Raw genomic sequence first — 20,675 nt, forward strand, 5'->3', positions numbered from 1 at the left:
GTCTTTGAGGATTAGGCTTAACTTTGTACTTGTCAAAAAAGACCTAGTTAGAACAAGTCATGTGTTACTGGAGAATGTTTATTAAGCAGTTTGCTTACATGTTAACTTTTTAAAATCTATGTTAGACATCTTTTTTTTCCCCCCCAAAGATGGTTATAGCAGCAGTACAACCCATTTTGTCATATTGCCTTGTAGAAATATGTGATAATTAACAATAGAGATGCTTCTGAAACTTTCTTAAATCTCATAACCAATCATGATTATAAAATACATGAGTTTAGAAGCAGAGAGGTTAAGAGGTAGATTGATGCTGACCTTTGCATTAGCACAGTTACAGATGAGCAGAAAGGGCCAGAGGTCTGATAGCGCTGTCATGCATGATATATCAGGGTATACCTCCTTATTATTCACAGCTGGAGCCCTGAGGAAACAAGTTCATGGTAACCACACACCAGAAAGGTGAGAATAGGACGTGAGGATTAACCTTTATTGACTGCCTACCACGTGCACAGTTACCATTCCAAGGAATTTATGTATCATCCCTTTTAAATTACCATAAACCTCTGACTTTCTTGAGAGGCTCAGGGAAGTTGTCACTGACTTGAATTCTCGTGGATTTTTAAGTGATGGAACCGGTATTCACACTAACCCACAGGCTTTCTACCAGAAAACTGCATGTTGTTTGGAGCTGGACTTTTATCCTAGCTTTCCAGCCCTAGACAGTTCATTTTGTTGTTCTTTAGTAAATTCTCCCGAGATGCCAAGGGTGGGGGAGGGGGGGAGGGGTGGTAGGGTCAGAGATAGGAACCACTTTCCCAGCATCCACTTTGCCTTTCCTTATTTTTCTTTCTTGTCTTTATAAATTAATAATTAGTTTCAGTAGCCGTGCGCATGGTGCCCAACTGAAAAAGTATGAAAGGAGTATAAGGAATTTTTGAAAAGTTAATTCCTCTCCCTGACCATCAGTCATTGAGCTCCTTTTCCTGGAGGAGAGCCATTATTGTCAGTTTCTTGTTGCTCCCACCAGAAACAGTCCGTTAACATGAGGTGCATGCATTGTATTATATCTGTAAAACAAATGGTACATGCCATACACAAATGCGCTGCACCTTTGTATTTATCATTGACATATCTTCCATATTAGTACATAGAGGACAGCCTCTTTATTTTCGTGTAACAACCTTATTGAAAGGTAATTTATGTACCATAAAATTTAAAATGTGCAATTCAAAGATGTTTCAGTCTACTCACAGAATTTTGTAACCATCACCAACCACCTAATTTTAGAACATTTTCATCACCCCCAAAATAAATTCTGTACACTTGAGTAGTTACCTCCATTTCTTCCCACCCCCTCAGCCATAAGCGGCCACTAACCTACTTTCTCTCTATTCTGGGAATTACATGTAAATGGAATCATATAATATGATCTTTAGTGACTAGCTTCTTTGATTTACCATAACGTTTTCAAGGATCATCCATGTTGTAGCATCTATCAGTACTTCCATTACTTTTTTTTTTTTTTTTTTTGCGGTATGCGGGCGTCTCACTGCTGTGGCCTCTCCCGCTGCAGAGCACAGGCTCCGGACGCGCAGGCCCAGTGGCCATGGCTCACGGGCCCAGCCGCTCCGCGGCATGCGGGATCCTCCCGGACCGGGGCGCGAACCCGTGCCCCCTGCATCGGCAGGCGGACTCCAAACCACTGCGCCACCAGGGAAGCCCCTCCATTACTTTTTTTGTTGAGTAATATTCTATTATATTACTATTTTGTTTTATTTATCCATTCATCAGTTAATGGACATTAGATTGTTTCTGCTTTGGGGTAGTACAAATAATGAGGCTAAGAACATTTATGCGCAAGTTTTTATTTTTGATGTATGTTTTAGCTTCTCTTGTGTATATACCTAGGAGTGGAACTGCTGAGTCATATGGTAACTGTTTAATCTTTTGAGAAACTGCTTCTAGTTTTTCAAATGTTTTTCAAAATGCGTACATCATTTTCCTTTCTTATAAACAGTCTGTGAGGGTTCTAATATTTGCATATTTTTGCCATCACTTGTTAGTATCTGTCTTTTTGATTATTGCCATCCTAGTACGTGTGGATTCGTGGTTCATTGTGGTTTTGATTTTTGTTTTTCTGATGGCTAAAGATGAACATCTTTTCTAGGAGTTTTAAATAGTTTTAGGTCTTAACATCTGGGTCTTTGATCTACTGTGAGTTAATTTTTGCGTGTAGGGTGAGATAGGAGTCCTGCTTTATTCTTTTGCATGTGGGTGTTCATTTATCTCATCACCTTTTGTTTAAAGACACCGTTCTTTCCTTATTGAATGGTCTTGGCACCTTTGTTGAAAAATCATTTGATGGTAATGTGAGGGTTTATTTCTGGACTCTCAGTGCCACACTCTGTTGATTACTGTACCTTTGTAGTAAGTTTCGAAATCAAGAAGCATGAGTCTTCCAGTATTGTTCTTTCTCAATATTGGTTTGGCTATTCTGGGTCATTTCATTTCCATATGAATTTTAGGAATGGCTTATCAATTTCTGCAAAGAAGCCAACTGGTATTTTGATAGGCATTGAATTGAATCTGTAGATCAGTTTGGGGCATACTGTCATCTTAACAGAATTAAGTCTTCAGTCCATTAACGTGGGATGTGTTTCTGTTTATTTAGATCTTCTTTAATTTCTTTCAGTAATCTTTTCTAGCTTTGATAGTATATATTTTGAACTTCTTTTGTTAAATTTATTCCTACGTACAGTTGACCCTTAACACGGGTTTGAACTACTTGGGTCCACTTATACGTGGATTTTTTTTAATAGTATGTACTACAGTACTACACAGTCCACAGATAGTTGACTCTGTGTATATGGAGGAACCACATACACAGAAGGCCAACTATTAAGTTGTACTTCGATTTTCAGCCATGCCCCAACCCTCTAATTGTTCAGTGTTCAACTGTATCTTATTCTTTCTTTTTCCATGGAAAGCAGAAAAATAATTTATTCTAAAAGATAGCAGAAATAAGAAATTCATCCTGAAAATATACTTTGGTATAATTCTGGTGAGACAGATTTTTCCCTCTGAACATGTTCTCCTACTGACTGCCCCACTGGAGTCTTATTGCCTTGTAACAGTTCTTAAACATTTCGCTGATTCCCATGTTGAGAGCAGGCAGGAGCCATCTTCAAATCCACAGGTTCCAAGGAGAGAGTAACATTATTTCTCCGAAGAACAGCACTTTCTATCTCAGAAGAGTACATAAACATTTTATGGAGGCAGCATACTTTAGGTTAAATAGGTACATCATTCATCAAAGTGTAATAAGAAAGGTGACCAGAAAAAATACTGCATTGTAGAATAAGGCATTCAAATGTGGTGGGAACATTTAAGGCAGTTGATGGCTAAAACGGTTGAGTTAAGGAAGGTGGTCTGGGTGTGGAGGTGACTTTGCATCCAGAGGAGTTCTCTTTGTGGCCTCAGTGACTGAGCACGGGCGAGCAGGTCTTCTTCCTCAAGGCCAGTGATGCTTGAGGTACCAGATGGTTTCATTTTTCAACTGTGGTCCAAAGAGAGGGTTGAGTTGGGCCAGAATTGCAATCAGCCAAAAGAGATAGTGGCAAACTGAACAGGTCACCAATATGGTGATGATAACTCCCCGGTTGGGACCCTTACAGATGAACCAGGGCACCAGGAAGCTGATGAAGCCACAGAACATGCTCATCATAATGAGAGGCACCGTGAGGCCGGTATATGCCATGGTTGCCACCGGAGCTCTGTGTTTTATTCTTTTTGATGCTATTGTGGATGGAATTTCCTTAATTTCATTTGCCTCATTTTTTATAGAAGAGTTATGTTGTATGCATGTGCCATAATCTATCATCATGTTATTAACAAGTCTCCCATTGATGGACATTTAGACCCCAATATATTGCTATTTACGGACATTGTCACTGTGAGTATCAGGTGAATTCCAGTAAGGAGGTGTGCTCAGCTAAAGGATATTCAAATATTGGAATCATCTGTCAAATTAAAAATGAATATACTCTTCCTGTTTATAATTTTACAGCTAAAATTTCCAATGGTGGGATGTATAAAAAAATGTTCCAAACTCTTTTCAGTTAATTTTGTTTACTTATTAAAAGTAATGATATGCTAGAGGAGGTTCACGTTGCTAAAATGTTGCCTAGAGCAGCACTGTCCAGTAGAACTTTCTGTGATGATGGAAATGTTCTATTATCTGCACTGTTCAGTACCATAAGTCACCAGCTGTATGTGGTTCTGGCTGCTTGAGCCCTTAAAATGAGGCTAGGGTGACGGAAGAACTGAATCTTAAATTTTACTCTGTTTAATTTGGCTAGTGGCTATTGTGTCATATAATTATAGTTGCTTTTTGATTTAAATCTTGCGGAGGTGTGCAGAAGCCATGTTCAAAGTGGTACATCTTGCGTTATTTCCTGAGTAGCAGGAGGAAGTTGTTCTAGTTAAGTTTCATCAACATACAGGTCTTAGTAAACAATTCTCCCCCCACCCCCCCGCCGTTTTTTTTTTTTGTAGTGGCAGTTTACCCTGTACCCAGCTGGCTTCAGATTGCCTACAAACAGAGCCTTTTAGATAGAAACACTCGGGTTCTTAGTTTGCTAGTTTTTATATGTATATCTCGTCCTAATGTAAAAAGGTAGGCTTATATGAGGTAAAACTTATATATTCTCCAAAATCTGTCTTTGAAATTTATGGATTTATCTTGGTGATTATGCTCTGGGTCACTGCTTGCAGGTCATGAACCAGGAAGGCTAGAATCTGTTGGTGGTTTGACTAACCTTGCTGTGTTAGCTCTTAACTAGGCGTTGCTCTTGTCTCTTCAACCCCTCAGTTCTCTTTGGCACTCTCACATGCTTGGAGAGGCATTGTTTACCAGCTGTTTACTCATGACCTCTGTTTCTATTGGCAGCCTAAACCTTTATTTTTTAACTATAGATTCTATATACCAAGCAGTCCACCAAGGATGTCCACAATGCTGGACATCCCACATGCCCCTCAAACTCTGATGAGCTGAAACAGAAGTAAGCTTTCACTGCAAACCACTCCTCCTCCTGCTGCTGTGTTCTCTCTCCAAATTAATGGTAACACTATCTTAGTATCAGAAACCTAGGAGACAGACACCCACCTCCAGCAAATGAATTACTGAGTTCTGAGTTCAGGTTTTCATCATTTCCTCCTGCGACACCTCACTAGTTTCCCTGCTTCTGTCTTTTATCCTTTCCACCCATTCTGTATACCAATTTCATATGTTTTTTGCAGAGAGCAACTCTCTGGTCCTAAAATTGTGTTTCAGTGGCTCCTACTTGCCTTAAGGATAGAGCGCGAATCCCTTAGAACTGTGGGTCGTTCCTCTGTCAGCTGGCTGCTGCTGAACCTCTTCCCTGTCTCCAGCCACACTGGACTAGTTTAGGCCTTTGTGCCTCTCATCACCCTGTTCCTGGGCCTTGGCCACCCTCCTCCACCCCCTGTGCCTCATTCTGTTCTGTCTCTAAGATCACTCCCAGCATGTAGATGTTTCTGGCTCAGCCCTCTGCCACCTCCTCCTCTATAACAACACTTGGAGCAGTTATGTTCCTATATTCTTGTGTTTACAGGCATTTCTCTAGAGCCCTCTTGCTAGACCATGCATCCCTCAGTGCCGGGCTCCTTTGTACCCCGGTACACGTCATGGTGCATGCTATACGCCAGGGATCCCCAACCCCCGGGCCACGGACCGATATCGGTTGGTGACCTGTTAGGAACCGGGCCGCACAGCAGGAGGTGAGTGGCAGGCGAGTGAAGCCTCATCTGTATTTGCAGCTGCTCCCCGTCACTCGCATTGCCACCTGAGCTCCACCTCTTGTCAGATCAGTGGCAGCATCAGATTCTCATAGGAGCGCAAACCCTACTGTGAACTGTGCGTGCGAGGGATCTAGGCTGCATGCTCCTTATGAGAATCTAGTGCCTGATGATCTGAGGTGCAGCTGAGGCGATCCTAGCGCTGGGGAGCGGCTGCAAACAGAGATTATCATTAGCAGAGGGGTTTGACTGCACAGAGACCCTGATAAATCAGCTGCCTACAGAGTCATATCAAAACCCTATCAGTGAGTGGCAAGTGACAAGCTGCATCTTACGGAGTAGACTGGACCTAAGGCACACACTTCAGGTGTCACTGTCTCCTGTCACCCCCAGGTGGGACCATCTGGTTGCAGGAAAACAAGCTCAGGGCTTCCACGGATTCTGCATTATGGTGAGCTGTATAATCATTTCATTATGTAGTACAATGTAACAATAATAAGAAGGAAAGTGCACAATAAACGTAATGTGCTTGAATCATCCCGAAACCATCCCCCCACCCCATCCCATGGAAAAACTGTCTTCCACGAAACTGGTCCCTGGTGTTAAAAAGGCTGGGGACCGCTGTTATATGCTATTCTGAGTATTTGTGGAATCAGTGGATACCATTTTTACACGCTTTTGGGCTCTGGATTAAACTTTTCTGTCTGCCTTTCTCTTCTTCAGTAGTAATAACGTGTACTGCCAGGCCCCACACTGTTTTATGAAATATTAATAATACAGGTGGATGAGAAGTCTATAGCTCCGTCGTACATATGTTGTTAGGTGGTCAAGTAGTCAACTCGTTTGCTGTCTAAGGTGTAGTTTAGTTGGGAAGCAGGTGTGATTTACTTACATCTTCACTAACTATGTTCAGTGTTCTAGAAGACGACACAGTCTTAGTAAGACCATGTAAAGTGTCTGGCTTGGAATTATGATTGTTTCTGTTAGAATTTGGGGAATAAGTTTTTGTTTTCCTTTCTTTTTTTTTTTAACTTGCCTGTGCCCCAAAGAGAATTGGCTGTCACATTCTTATTACCCAGCTTCTTAATTCCTCTGATCATTTCAATTATTTAAAAAACCCCAGATTTGGTTGAGGCCAAAATCTGATAATTTAAAGTGAACTACTCTATTACTTATTGAGAACTTGGCAGCTCTATTCATTTTCTATTGCTGCACAAATTACCACACTTAGCAGGTGAAAACAATACCTGTTTATTAGCTCACAGTTCTGTAGGTCAGAAGTTAGGGCTGCACAGGTGGCTGATTTCTCACTGGACTGAAACCAAACTGTTGGCCAAGGCTGCAGTTCTCATTTGGGGATTGGAGTCCTCTTTTAAGATGACTAGTTATTGGCAGAACTCTTCCTTGCACTGAAGTTGTTGTTATCCTTCTAGCTGTTGGCTGGGGACCACTGTCACTCCTAGAGGCCACCCGTAATTCCTTGCTCTGTGGCCCTAATGGGCAGTTCCTGACATGAATGTTTGCTTTTTTGCAGGTTAGCTCAAGCACGCCCCCGACTTTTTCTTTGACCAGTCAGAGAAAAACCCTCACCTGTAAAAAGGCTCATGTGGTTAGGTTAGGCCCACCCAGTGTATCTGCCCTTTTGCCATATAACATAACATAATTACAAGAGTGATATCATATTCACAGGGCTACCCACACTCAGAGGAACAGGGAATTACACAGGGCAAGGGTCATTGGGGCTCAATTTAGAATTCTGCCTACCACAGCAGACACTTCACATTTAGGTTTGATTTATACAAAGTTTAGAAATTCTCTTTTCATTGGAGAGGAATACATGAAATCATTGTGGCTTTTTCCTCCCTAGCTGTGTGACTTTACCCAGTGCTACAGCAGCTAGCCTTTTTAGATAAGCTATTTTGAGAGAAAGTGTATACTGATTGATTCTGTCCTTAAGTAGAAATGCCAGATTGCATGTTTCTCAGGCTGACAATTACCACCAAGAGAGGAAGAGTGAGAAGGAGGGTGGGAGGAAGAGAGTGAGTTTTAGATTTAGGCTGTCGACATACGAGGAAAGAAAAAGAAATTTGACTTTATGTGAATGTCCCTAGAATACTACCTGAAGAAATTGGTTTGGGATTCCTTTTCTTTATGTTTTGGTTAAAGATTAACTGAATTAATTTCTTAAATGGTGTCAGTTGCCATTTAAGCTGATAACAAAGGAAAGTACTTCTTTTTCTGCCAAATGTGAGGTTTACTTCTTTTTCTCTGCTGGAATGGAAAAGAAATAGCAGCTGGAAGGAAATCAGAGAACTCCCATCTGGTTGCCGTGGCAATTTAGAGCAGATGATGTATGCATTTTGCAAGGGTCGTTCAGTTTTTTCTCACTTTACTAATAGAGCAAATGTACATGAAAAATATAATATGAAGTCGATAAGCATGATAAAATAATCTTAGTATTCTAATGTAATATTTAAAGAAAAATATTTTGTTTTTAAGAAGATGTTGGGGGTAGGAGTTTATTATTTTATTTTATTTATTTTTGCTGTGTTGGGTCTTCGTTTCTGTGCGAGGGCTTTCTCTAGTTGTGGCAAGCGGGGGCCACTCTTCATCGCGGTGCGCGGGCCTCTCACTGTCACGGCCTCTCTTGTTGCGGAGCACAGGCTCCAGACGCGCAGGCTCAGTAGTTGTGGTTCACGGGCCTAGTTGCTCCACGGCATGTGGGATCCTCCCAGACCAGGGCTCGAACCCGTGTCCCCTGCATTAGCAGGCAGATTCTCAACCACTGCGCCACCAGGGAAGCCCGAGACTACTTTTAATATGTCACAAGGGCCTGATAGCCCTATTTGGAGTAATGATTAGAATATTTAGTTATGTTTTATGTAGGGCAAAATAAATATAGTTCTTTGTGAAAAATATGAATGACTAGTTGGAATTTTGCTTTCTAAATTTTTTATTCCAGTCACTGAGTTGGTACATTTTCTTATGTATACATACACGTTCTGAAATTACTAGTGCCTTATAGAAACTTCAGATGATTAGATAGACTCTCTACTTTTTACAGAACTACATGTTATTTTTCACTGTGAATGTATTAGGCATTTGTAAAAGAGACCATGCATATAGATTGCTTAAATCTAAATGTAGATATTTATGATTTTTCTTGGAAGCATATACTTTATTAAGGTATAAGGTAGATATTAAAAGGTATTATATAGTCGTATAGGCTTTTGCTTTTTAAAAAACAGCTTTTTGAGGTATAATTCAAATACCATACAACTTAGATTTTTAAAGTATGCAGTTCAGTATTTTTTAAGTATATTCACATGGTTGTATAACCATCACCACATGAGAACGTTTTCATGCCTCCTGAAGAATCCCCCGTATCTATTAACAGTCAATTTCCACTTCTCTCTTCCCCTGCTCCCAACTCCAAGCAACCATTAATACACTCTACAAATTTCCCTATTCTGGACGTTTTGATGTAAAATGGCATCATTCAACGTGTGTTCTTTTCTGACTCGTGTTTTTCATTTAGCGTAATGTTTTCAAGGGTCATCCTTACTGTAACATGTATTATCAGTACTTCATTTGTTTGTATTGCTGAATAATATTACATTGTAAGGATATACCACATTTTACTTACCCATCTATCAGTTGATGCACATTTGGGTTGTTGCTGCGTTTTATCTATTCTGAATAGCACTGCTATGAACATTTTTACACAAGATTTTGTGGGGTCAGATGTTTTCATTTCTCTTGGGTATATACCTAGGATTGGAATTGCTGGGTTTCATGGTAACTCTAAATTCAACCTTTTCGGAACTACCAGATATTCCAGAACAGCTGTGCCATATTATACTCCTGCTACAGTAGTATGATGGTTCCAGTGTCTTCATTTTTGACAATACTTGCTGTTGCCTGGTGTTTTTTTTAATATAACCATCCTATTGGACGTGAAGTAGTATCTCATTGTGGTTTTGACTTCCCTCTTCCAATTGACTAATGATGCTGAACATCTTTTCATGTGCTTATTGGTCATTTGTATATCTTCTTTGGAGAAATGTCTGTTCTACTTCTTTTCTTTAATTTTTAAAATTTGTCTCTTTATCGTCGTGTTACAAGTTTCTTTTTATATTCTAGATACAAGTTTGTTTAAAGCTGTATGATTTATAAATATATTCTTCCATTCTCTGGGTTGTCTTTACTTTCTTGATGGTGCCCTTTGAAACGCAAACATTCTCAATTTTGTTCAAGTCCAGTTTTATCTTTTTTTCTTCTATTGCTTATGCTTTTAGTATCATATCTAAGAAACATTGCCAAGCCTAAGATAATCAAGATTTACTCATATTTTTTCCTGCAAGTTATTAATTTTTTTTTTTTTTTTTTTTTTTTGTGGTGTGCGGGCCTCTCACTCTTGTGGCCTCTTCCGTTACGGAGCACAGGCTCTGGACGCGCAGGCTCAGCAGCCATGGCTCACGGGCCCAGCCGCTCCACGGCATGTGGGATCCTCCCGGACTGGGGCACGAACCCGTGTCCCCCGCATCAGCAGGCGGATTCTCAACCGCTGTGCCACCAGGGAAGCCCTCCTGCAAGTTATTATTTTTTTTAAAAATATTTTTATTTATTTATTTGGCTGCACCGGGTCTTAGTTGCGTCACGCGGGATCTTTTAGTTGTGGCATGCGGGATCTTTTAGTTGCGACATGCATGTGGGATCTAGTTCCCTGACCAGGGATCGAACCTGGGCCCCTGCCTTGGGAGTGTGAAGTCTTAACCACTGGACCACCAAGGGAAGTCCCAAGTTATTAATTTTGAGTTAATATTTATGTATTTATGTGAGGTAGGGTTACAACATTTTTTTGTATGCAGATAGCCATTTGTCCCAGTTACATTTGTTGAAAGACTCTTCTTTCACCATTTAGTAGTGTTGGCATTGTTGTTGAAAATATTTATGAGTTTTCCCCCCCACGGCTTATGTGCTTCTAGTAATTCTTTTTTTTTTTTTTTTCCTGGCCATGCCGCATGGCTTGCTGGATCATAGTTCCCTGACCAGGGATTGAACCCAGGCCACAGCAGTGACAGCGCCAAGCCCTAACCACTGGACCACCAGGGAACTCCCTATTAATTCTTATATGTAATAACTTTTTTGGTTTGTCTTTTGAAATAACTTCTTGATGGTTTTCAATAGGATTAGTGAAAGTTGTCTTTTTTTTTTTAATCGCTTGATGTATTTCATGAGTATACACTTGGTGAGATCACCTCTTGATCTTTTAAACAGTTGAGATTTAACCAGGCTTTGAGGTGCTGTAGAAGCCACCAGAGACCAGTTTGAAGAAGGCAGCCTTTAAAGACAGTGTGGCATCATTCTCTCTTACGTCCGTCTGCCCTAAGACAAATTTACTGTGTTTTTCCTGTGCAGTAGGCAGTAACAAGGCTGGATGGGATGAAAAGGAGTCAGTGATTGGACTGTAACATTTGGTAGTTACAGTGTACTTATCTTACTATGATGAACTGGGTAATTTGAGAGTTGGTGATAATTGGTGTGAAGCAGGTTACTGGGAGAAGCCTCAGAAAAAAATATTCACTGATGTGACCAGGAATCTCTGCCAAGACAGTCCTCTGCTATTGTTGAACCTGAGGGTCTAGAGTGATGCCATCTAATAGAAATGTAATGTGAGCCTCATTTGTAATTTAAAGTGTTCTAGTAGCCACATTTAAAAAAAAAAGATGAATTTAATTTTAATAATTTATTATATCCAAAACATTATTATTTTAACATGTAATAAATATAAAATTATTTTATATATATATATGTTGTTGTTGTTGTTTTTCCAGTACGTGGGCCTCTCACTGTTGTGGCCTCTCCTGTTGCGGAGCATAGGCTGCGGACGCGCAGGCTCAGCGGCCATGGCTCACGGGCCCAGCTACTTCACGGCATGTGGGATCTTCCCGGACCGGGGCACGAACCCGTGTCCCCTGTTATCGGCAGGCGGACTGCCAATCACTGTGCCACCAGGGAAGCCCCAATATAAAATTATTAATAAAATATTTTACATTTTTTTGTACCAAATCTTGGCAATTCAGTACGTATTTTACACTTAGAACACATCTCAATAAGGACAAGGTACATTTTCAGTGCTCAGCACTCACATGGGGCCAGAGGATAGCAGAGTTCTAGGTGTTTTGATATGATAGCCAGTCAAGATATTACATCAACATTACTCAACTTCCTCTGTATTTCTGGGTACCCTGACTCATCCCTTTATCTTGATAGAACTGGCTTTGCAGGAACTATCTGCCTGCCTGTTCAGCATGGCCCTCCCTGACCCCAGAGGGTCTGAGAATTTTGTTAAGCAAGTGACGTGGCAGCTCACCAAGAGACATACATTATGATAAAGATACCCAAGCCTCTCAAACTAGAGAAAATGGGCATGGGAAAATTAGAATCTCTTCTCCCTTATCATAGATACAGTCTATTCCATTGAGGTAAAGGTATATGTAGCAAATGCCACCGATGAAGTGGTGCTCACATGGGCATCATTTTGCCACCACTCCCCTCCCCTCCCTCCCTCCCCCTCCTCCCCACCCATTTGTCAGTGTCTGGACATAGGTTTTTTTTGGTGATGATTAAAAAATTTTTTATTGGAGTATAGTTGATTTACAATGTTGTGTTAGTTTCAGGTGTACAGCAGAGTGAATCATTTATACATATACATATATCCAGTGTTGGTTTTTTTTAAGATTCTTGTCCCATGTAGGCCATTACAGAGTATTGAGTAGAGTTCCCTGTGCTATACAGCAGGTCCTTATTAGTTATCTATTTTATACATAGTAGTATGTATATTGTCAATCCCAGTCTCCCGATTTATCCCCCACCCCGCTCATCCCCTGGTAACCATAAGTTTGTTTTCTACATTTGTGAGTCTACTTCTATTTTGTAAATAAGTTCATTTGTACCCTTTTTTTTTTAGATTCCACATATAAACGATATCATGTATTTGTCTTTCTCTGTCTGACTTACTTCACTTAGTATGAGAATCTCTAGGTCCACCCATGTTGCTGCAAATGGCATTACTTCATTCTTTTTTATGGCTGAGTAATATTCCATTGTATATATGTACCACATCTTCTTTATCCATTCCTCTGTTGATGGACATTTAGGTTGCTTTGTCTCTGGACATGTGATGATCACAACTGACATGTAGTGGCTGGAGGCCAGGCTGACAGCGTTCTCCAGTGTACAAAACAGCACCCACAGCTGTGAGTTTCCTGGCCCAAGTATCAGTGGTGTTGATCGTAGCAGCACCCTGCAGCAGTGGAACAAGATCTTCTAGTCCTTCCCTTTTCATTAGTTGTTACATAGTCTCCACAGGGAATATGTGTTGTTGTTTTTTGGGTTTTTTTTTTTAATTTAGAGAATCTCTTTATTTTTTCATATAAAATTTCTTAGGAAGAAATAGTCAACATTGAAAGTATTTTTGGTTGAGCAAATTTGTCAAATAGATAGATTCCACTCCCAAGAATGGGTCATGTAAATCTTTTCTCTAACCTCTTCCCTTTGGGGAAGCATTGAAACTGGTGCAGTTGCTCTCCTACCTCCCCTTCCTCAGGCCTCTTTTTGCATAAGGTCTCTTGGGATTTCTTTGGAGGTCCTGGCAGTGGTGTTGGTGTTTGGTTGTGATGACTCCCTTTCAGTACTCCATCATGAGGCATGGTTAATTGAGAATGTTATCACCACCATTGTCCTAATGTCTGTTACCTAAGGAGCTGTAACTTTGAGTCTCCATAAATTGTAGCAAGTAGAAATCAGTACAAGTCATTTTCAGATTATAAACATTCTTTAGTTGTCCTGCCAAAGGTAATCATACTTGCCAGGGTTGACCTTTAAGGTTACCTGTGAGGTGTGATCCCCACCCCATCCTCATGACTGCTGGTGTTTCTACTGCCTTCCTTCGTTTGCTGTGGCACTTGGAGTTTTTGGTGGCAACCCACATAAATGAGCTGTAACTACCTTAGGCTGAAGGCAGTGTGCTAAAGGCTATTTGGGGGCTCCTAGATTTGGCAAGAATTTAGAGGTTCAGCTTAGAAAGGGGTCCTTTGACCCTGCCTTTTACTAGCAGCTAGGATGAGTTTGTACCCTGTGATGGCTGACCTTCTCAAGCAAGGTTCCACGGCTCTGTGCCCTAGGCTGTACCACAATGAGGAGAGAGGACTGGAGCCAGCCTTTCATTGTGCAGGGAGTAGCAGTGTTCCAAAACATGCTTTTAGAAAGGGAGCATCAGTACTGGGCAGGCCAAAAAAATGGCCGTTATCTACCACATCAGTGTCTGTGAGGTTCCCCTTGCTCCCCAGACTAGAGGCCCTCTGTTCATCCCACTGAAACTGCCTCTGGGGAACAGTCCATCAGCCGAACCCCCTTGCCCCTACTACTCGGTATCTTTTCCCTCCCCACTTTTTATCTGTAGAGCTGTGGCCAGCTCAGGGAGAGCAGTGGTGGTCCTGTTGTTAGGGCAGCTTGCAGCTCAAGAGAGGTTCTGCATCCAGTTGAGACTATTGGTTCAAGATTCCCCATTGGGATATGGCTAGAAGGAGCAGTTACATTTTATAAGTGAAAGCTTGATTTTACAGAATTGCATTATGAATGCTTTACTTCTAAGCAAATGTATTTAATATATCCTGAGTTATTCTAGATATCTGAAAGGTTTACATCTGTAACCTCTTAAGTTGTTTATTTGTTTTTAGTATTATAGGTTTTTCTGTCTTTTGTAAAAGAGTGTACTAAACATTTAGCCTTTTTGTAACAATTAGAAATAACCATTGGAAGTCTTGCATTGATGTATGGATTGTATTTGTATTTGACTGCAGTGGATGTTTTCTTTGTTTAATTTCTAGTTTGGGACAGTGTTCTTGTCTTGCTAAGCAAGGTGTACATTACAGTATACATTAGTTGGCTTTTATGAGTTATCCAGGGAACCTAACCACATTCCTACTGTTTCTATGGGGAAAGGAATTCTGATTTTAAAATGATGGAAAATAAGCCCTTTTTTTAAAGTCTAGGGTTGCTTTCCTCTGTCTTTTTCTAATCTCTGGGGGATGTGTTCTAACTACTAAGGCTGTGTATCATGAGGGGATAACTCTTTTTCACTTACAATTCATAATATTATCAAGACTTAAGAAATAATGACGCTTGGAGTGAAAACGGGCATGCAGAAATATTCCTTGGTTAATAAGGGTAGTCACCCCCCCGCCCCCCACTTGTGTTTTGAAGCAGTACTTGAATTCAGCTAAAGTGGCTGAAGTGACATTAATCAGCATCTCTTCTTAGTGTGTGACAAGTTTTATTTTTTCCCATATTAAGAAACTCTCAAGTGTATTCATAATGCAGGATTTACTTCTGAGTAAACAGGAATTGTCCTTCCTCTGTTTCAGGCCGGAGCCTCAGCAGAAAGCTCCCTTGGTTCCTCCACCCCCGCCCCCTCCACCACCGCCGCCTCTGGCAGACCCTGCGCCCCCGGAGCCAGAGGAGGAGATCCTGGGGTCAGACGATGAGGAGCAGGAGGACCCCGCAGACTACTGCAAAGGTGACGAGCCTGCGCGCCGCGCGCCCGCCGGCAGAGCACGGGGGCTTGGTGATGCCAGCTCCCTGGTCGTTGTTAAGTTAGCCTCTTGCTGTCCGTATCGTTGAAAACTTCTAGATCATTAAGAGTAGAATGCTACCTGAAAATATAAGAGATATCAGGAGGAAAATTTGTAAGGGAAAGAAAATAAATACATGTGTGCGTACATATGCTGAGTACTTTCAAGAGGATTTAAATCCGCTGGTAGGATTAAAAAGATGGTATAAAGCAGGACTATTAAAGATAAACACAGAGTAAACCATCTGCGAAGAGAAGAGCACAGAAAGTAGAGGGTACGAAGGCCCTACGGGAGGAGCCAGTTAAACTGCTGTTCTCTGCATTGGATTTGAGCTTCTGGGCTGCTAAGACTAATAAGGAACTGTTCCTTTCTCTGCGCAGCACTGAGTTACATAGTATTCATTGTGTGTGGAATGAAAGTCGGTCCATTTGTTTCCTGGCGTTGTACTCAACGAGAAAGACAGTTTGTGGGTTCTGCCATTGTGACGTAGTAGATTATGTTTTCAGCTATGATTTCACGGATACATAGAAGTTATTCAAGTGGAGTATTCTTGTATTGATGTTTCGTGAAGCCCAAGAGCATATAGCTAAACTCCTAGAAGGCAAGCATGTTGTGTGATGAGTATTGAAAACAGTTTGATCCAGACCCCATTCTCTGTGTAGACTGGATCCCAGGAATCAAGGCGAAAGGAAAGGCAGTCCATTTGCTGCCTCTTCTTACTCACTTGGACTTTAATTCCCTCTAATGGAAAATTATCACAATCTGAATTCTTAGCTTCTGAACAGTTGATGAGACATTTATCTGCTATTCTATTCTATTCTATACGGCTTAAGCATAGATGGCAGGAGATGCACGCATGTTCAGGCCAGAAAGCATTAATGACTCTTCGGCTCTATTATATCTTAGTGTCAGTTTATCTAGTGATTGCAGGCCCTTTGTGTGTTGGTTAACGTTAGATACGAGAAAGCAGAAGTTAATATTCTGCTCTGGAAAGTTTAAGAAGGAATCTTCCGCTCTAACGTGATTTTTCCATAGGTGTAGATTTCTACACATAGAATCATGTTTTCCTTAGAAAATGGAATGTTGATCTTTAGCATTTGTATGAGTAGTGATTATGACCCCAAAGGTAAAGATCTATGCCTTTTGATATGGAAAAGAAGATGTTTTCCATCCTCCCTCTTAATCTGCATTTTTTCGTTTGAAAATGAAGTTATTTGAAGAGGAAATGCGGACAACTGTCTTGATTTTGCTGCTTAGGCCAAAACATTAGGTTGATGTGAAGGAACTGTTCTCTTCAGGTCATAGGTTCCCCACTGCTGGAATGAGAATATTTGCCTCACACGTGGCTCTTTTGTGGTATAGACCATAACAGGTGTTTAAGATAACTGACAAATGCTTTCAAGGGGCCCATGGAGTTGATTGGGAATGTCCGGGGAAAATAACTGCCCCCACCCCCCAATAGAATAGATAACTTTCTATCTATTCTGGAAACGGTTGAATTTAAGTTACCAACACGACGCTTTATCATCCCTGAGTACTTTAGTATGTTTTGCCTACAATCAAGTACATTCTCCTTTGTTAACCACAATACAACTATCAAGATCAGGAAGTTAATGTTGATATACTTCTACCATTCAGTCCTTGGACTCCATTCAGGTTTTGCCAGTTGCCCAGTATTTTTACTTTTGTGAAACCGATCCATTGAAGAATCACATTGCATTTTGTTTTCTTCTTCCCTTAGTCTGGAACAGTTCCTTAGTCTTTTCTGGGCTTTTATGGCTTTGACATTTTTGAAGATGTAGGCCAATTGTTCTGTATAATGTTTTCTCATTTTGGAATACCAAAAAAGTGTTGTTCTGTGAGAAGTGTTCTTCTCATCGAATCCTATCAGATACTACATGGTTTTGATTTATACCAATACGGTTGATGTCAATCACTTGTTCAGGTTGGTGTCTGCCAGATAGCTCTACTGTAAAGTTACTCTTTACCTCCTGGTAATTAATAAGCATTTTGTTGAGAGTTACTTTGAACCTTTGTAAATATTGTTTTTTCAAGAAATTTACTTCCTTCTTCTTCTTCTTTCTTTCTCTCCCTGTATTCTACCTATCCCTCCCTCCCATCCATCTGTCTGTGTATCTCAGATGTACTCATTCATAGATTTCCTTTTTACTCAGTGGATTATAATCATTTACTCTCCTTATATGTTTTAATGCTTAGATTTTCCCAAACTGGCCATTAGGAGCCCCTTCAGGTTGATTCTCTATCCTTTTGAAAAGTTCATATCATTCTTTTTTGTTCTACACATTATTTTTTCACTTAGTATATATTAGAAGTCACTCTGTATCAGTACGTATAAAGCTGTGTTATTTGTTTTATTTATTATTTTTTTAGTTTAGCATAAATGTAAACCTTTATTTTTTAACTTAATTAAATTTTTTTTTTTTTACAATTTTAAAGGTTACTCTCCATTTACAGTTATTACAAAATATTGGCTCTATCCCCCATGTTGTGTACAGTATATCCTCGAGCCTGTCTTACACCCAGTAGTTTATACCTCCCACTCCTCCACCCCTGTATTGCCCTTACCCCCCTCCCCACTGGTTGTGACCATTAGTTTGTTCTCTGTATCTGTGAGTCTGCTTCTTTTTTGTTTTATTCACTAGTTTGTTTAGTTTCTTGTATTTTTTAGATTCCTCATATAAGTGATATCATACAGTATTTCTCTTTCTCTGACTTATTTCACTTAGCACAGTGCCCTACAAGTCCATCCATGTTGTTGCAAATGGCAAAATTTCATTCTTTTTAATGGCTGACTAGTATTCCACTGTGTGTGTGTCTGTGTGTGTGTGTTTATACCTTGTCTTCTTTATCCATTCTTCTGTTGATGGGAAAAGTCCCTATCATTCTTTAAATCCTTTCTTACTTTCAAATAAGATGTTCCTCATATACACTATTGATACTATGTATAAAATAGATTACTAACGAGAACGTACTATATAGCAGCGGTCCCCAACCTTTTGGCACGGGGGACCAGTTTCATTGAAGATAATTTTTCCGCGGACCGGGGGTGGGGTGGAGGGATGGTTCGGCAGTAATGCGAGCGATGGTCAGCGGCAGGTGAAGCTTAGCTCGCCCGCCCACCACTCACCTCCTGCTGTGTGGCCCGGTTCCTAACAGGCTGTGGACCGGTACCAGTTGGAGGCTTAGGGGTTGGGGACCCCTGCTGTATAGCACAGGGAACTCTACTTAATGCACTGTGGTGACCTAAATGGAAAGGAAATCCAAAAAAGAGGGGATATATGTATAGCTGATTCATTTTGCTGTATAGTAGAAACTAACACAACATTGTATAGCAACTATACTCCAATAAAAATTAATCAAAAAAGAAAAAAAAAGAAAGATGTTCCTGGTTCATCTTGTATTATCTGTACGCCAGCCCTGGAATCAGCTCTCTCCACAAGGACCCCTGGTTTCTTTTAATGAAGAACAGTATTTAGAAAACAAGATCTGGGCATTAGATGAGATCATTACTATTGAGGTGTCACTGCTTCTAGGTCTCTTAGCACAGAGCTAAGTACATACTTCCTTTATGTATATGTTTCTAAATATTTATTTCTGTTTTTATTTATGCATATATTACAATCCATGAGTTTAATATGTCTCATTTCCATTGTAATGCTGGAGGATTCAGCTCAGTTTTATCCTTACCATGTCTATAGTTTCTTTCTTTGTCAGTAAGAGACTAGGCTGTCATTATCCTCATTTTGTTTACTGACTAGATTAATTTCCTTGTATGTCACTGCCGTTTTGGACATGTCTCCCCTCTTCTCAACACCTAGCCTGTCCTTAGACGTCCTTTGTCGCTTGGCACTACCTAAGGGCTGTGGAGTGAGAGCTCAGGAAGAGGGAAGAGGAGGGATGCCTTTCACAGTCTAAGGGTATGTTTTGCTTAGTCTGTGGAGGTGGCTTGTCTCTCTTCTGTCACTGCACATCTCTTCTTGTTTCCTCTGACTTCATTCTTGGAGAACCTCTGCGCCACCAGACAGTTCTTAATAGTCCTGAAATAAAATAAAACATTAACAGACACAAAATATACCACATCTTTTCTCTCTCTTTACAAAAGACATTTTTGTTCATCATAGGAGTTATAGGTATTTTGGGGGTCGGAGTGTGGAAGGTCACCTGGAATCCCATCACCTACCTTTAGCTGCAGTAAGCATTTGGGTTCCTGCAATTCTGAATCATTCATGACGAACCAAATTGTATCTTAACTTTTTACCTTCTTTTTACCTCTTTACCTTTTCAAGTCTTTCCTTATTCAAAGCTTGTGAAACTTAACGCCTTTTTAACAAAAAGGCCACTATTTAAAGTTCTGATATTGCTAATGCATTATTCTTTGCTCCTTTCTATTGTACCTGGCAGTCTCTGTGGCCTGGGAGTCTTCTTTTCCTTTCTTCATAGCTAGCATGTTCCTACCCACGAGTCCAGAGGGGGAGTATAGACTTTGGAGTCTGAAAGAGCTGGGTTCAAAATCTGACCCTGTTGCTTTCCATTTCTGTATCCTCGGACAAGTTACCTTTGCTGTAGGCTTTATTAGTTTCTTCATCTATAATATCATCTCTCCATATAATAGAATATGTAACAGCACCTATCACTGATGATTTTTTGAGGAATAAAATGAGATAAATATGTGAAGTAGGGCATACTACCTGATACATAGAAGATTCTTAAGAAATACAAATTTTATTTTCCTTAGTTCTGTTTTTGTTCCATCATTCTCTTCTCGGGTGTGTCCCCGTCTGTACTTTTGTACTGACCCCCTTAGCGGTCTTAGCTGCCTCGCTTGTGGTATGCTTGTTTCTCTGGCCTCTGCAGACAGAGTGGTCAGCACTGCTTCTCTCTCTCCTTGTTTTTCTATGTTACCTCTGGTCAGTTGTCTGGGACAGGAACTGTAGCAGCAGGCTGTGTGGTTTATTCCGACTTTTTCTTCCAAGCCCAGAGTATAACAAGGGTCAGGCACAGGGTCAGCCTGTAAGCAAACAGTTCTAGGAGGCCCTTGTGTAATATTGTACTTGCTTGCTTTTTTAAGCTGAAAGCCTCTTCATCAGGGCAAAACCTCCTCCTCTGGGGAGATTTTAGTCTAATGTGGGTTTTCAGAGTGTGACCTGTACCACCTGCATCAGAACGTTTCTAGGCTAGACTCTAAGTCTTGAATTTGAA

General features: G+C 40.6%; 2 protein-coding genes across 5 annotated transcripts in view; one reads left to right on the forward strand and one right to left on the reverse strand.

Annotated features, from left to right (window-relative positions):
* Positions 1-20,675, forward strand: part of SRPK2 (SRSF protein kinase 2) — a gene marked incomplete at its 5' end in the record, with an annotated part of 129,223 nt that overhangs the window by 44,613 nt on the left and 63,935 nt on the right. For all 4 annotated transcript variants that reach the window (XM_082846911.1, XM_082846913.1, XM_082846914.1 and 1 more), the window contains one exon: positions 15,249-15,400. In XM_082846911.1, the coding sequence (XP_082703037.1) occupies positions 15,249-15,400 (152 nt within the window). The remainder of the gene's footprint in view (positions 1-15,248; positions 15,401-20,675) is intronic.
* LOC309966564 (V-type proton ATPase subunit e 1-like) lies at positions 3,512-3,757 on the reverse strand (the record flags this gene model as incomplete). The annotated part of the gene is made up of 1 exon (XM_082846732.1): positions 3,512-3,757. The coding sequence occupies one exon, from the start codon at positions 3,755-3,757 to the stop codon at positions 3,512-3,514; it is 246 nt and encodes an 81-aa protein (XP_082702858.1).

The sequence above is a fragment of the Leucopleurus acutus genome (assembly GCF_964270905.1).
Source record: "Leucopleurus acutus genome assembly, chromosome: 9".
Taxonomy (NCBI): Eukaryota; Metazoa; Chordata; class Mammalia; order Artiodactyla; family Delphinidae; genus Leucopleurus; species Leucopleurus acutus.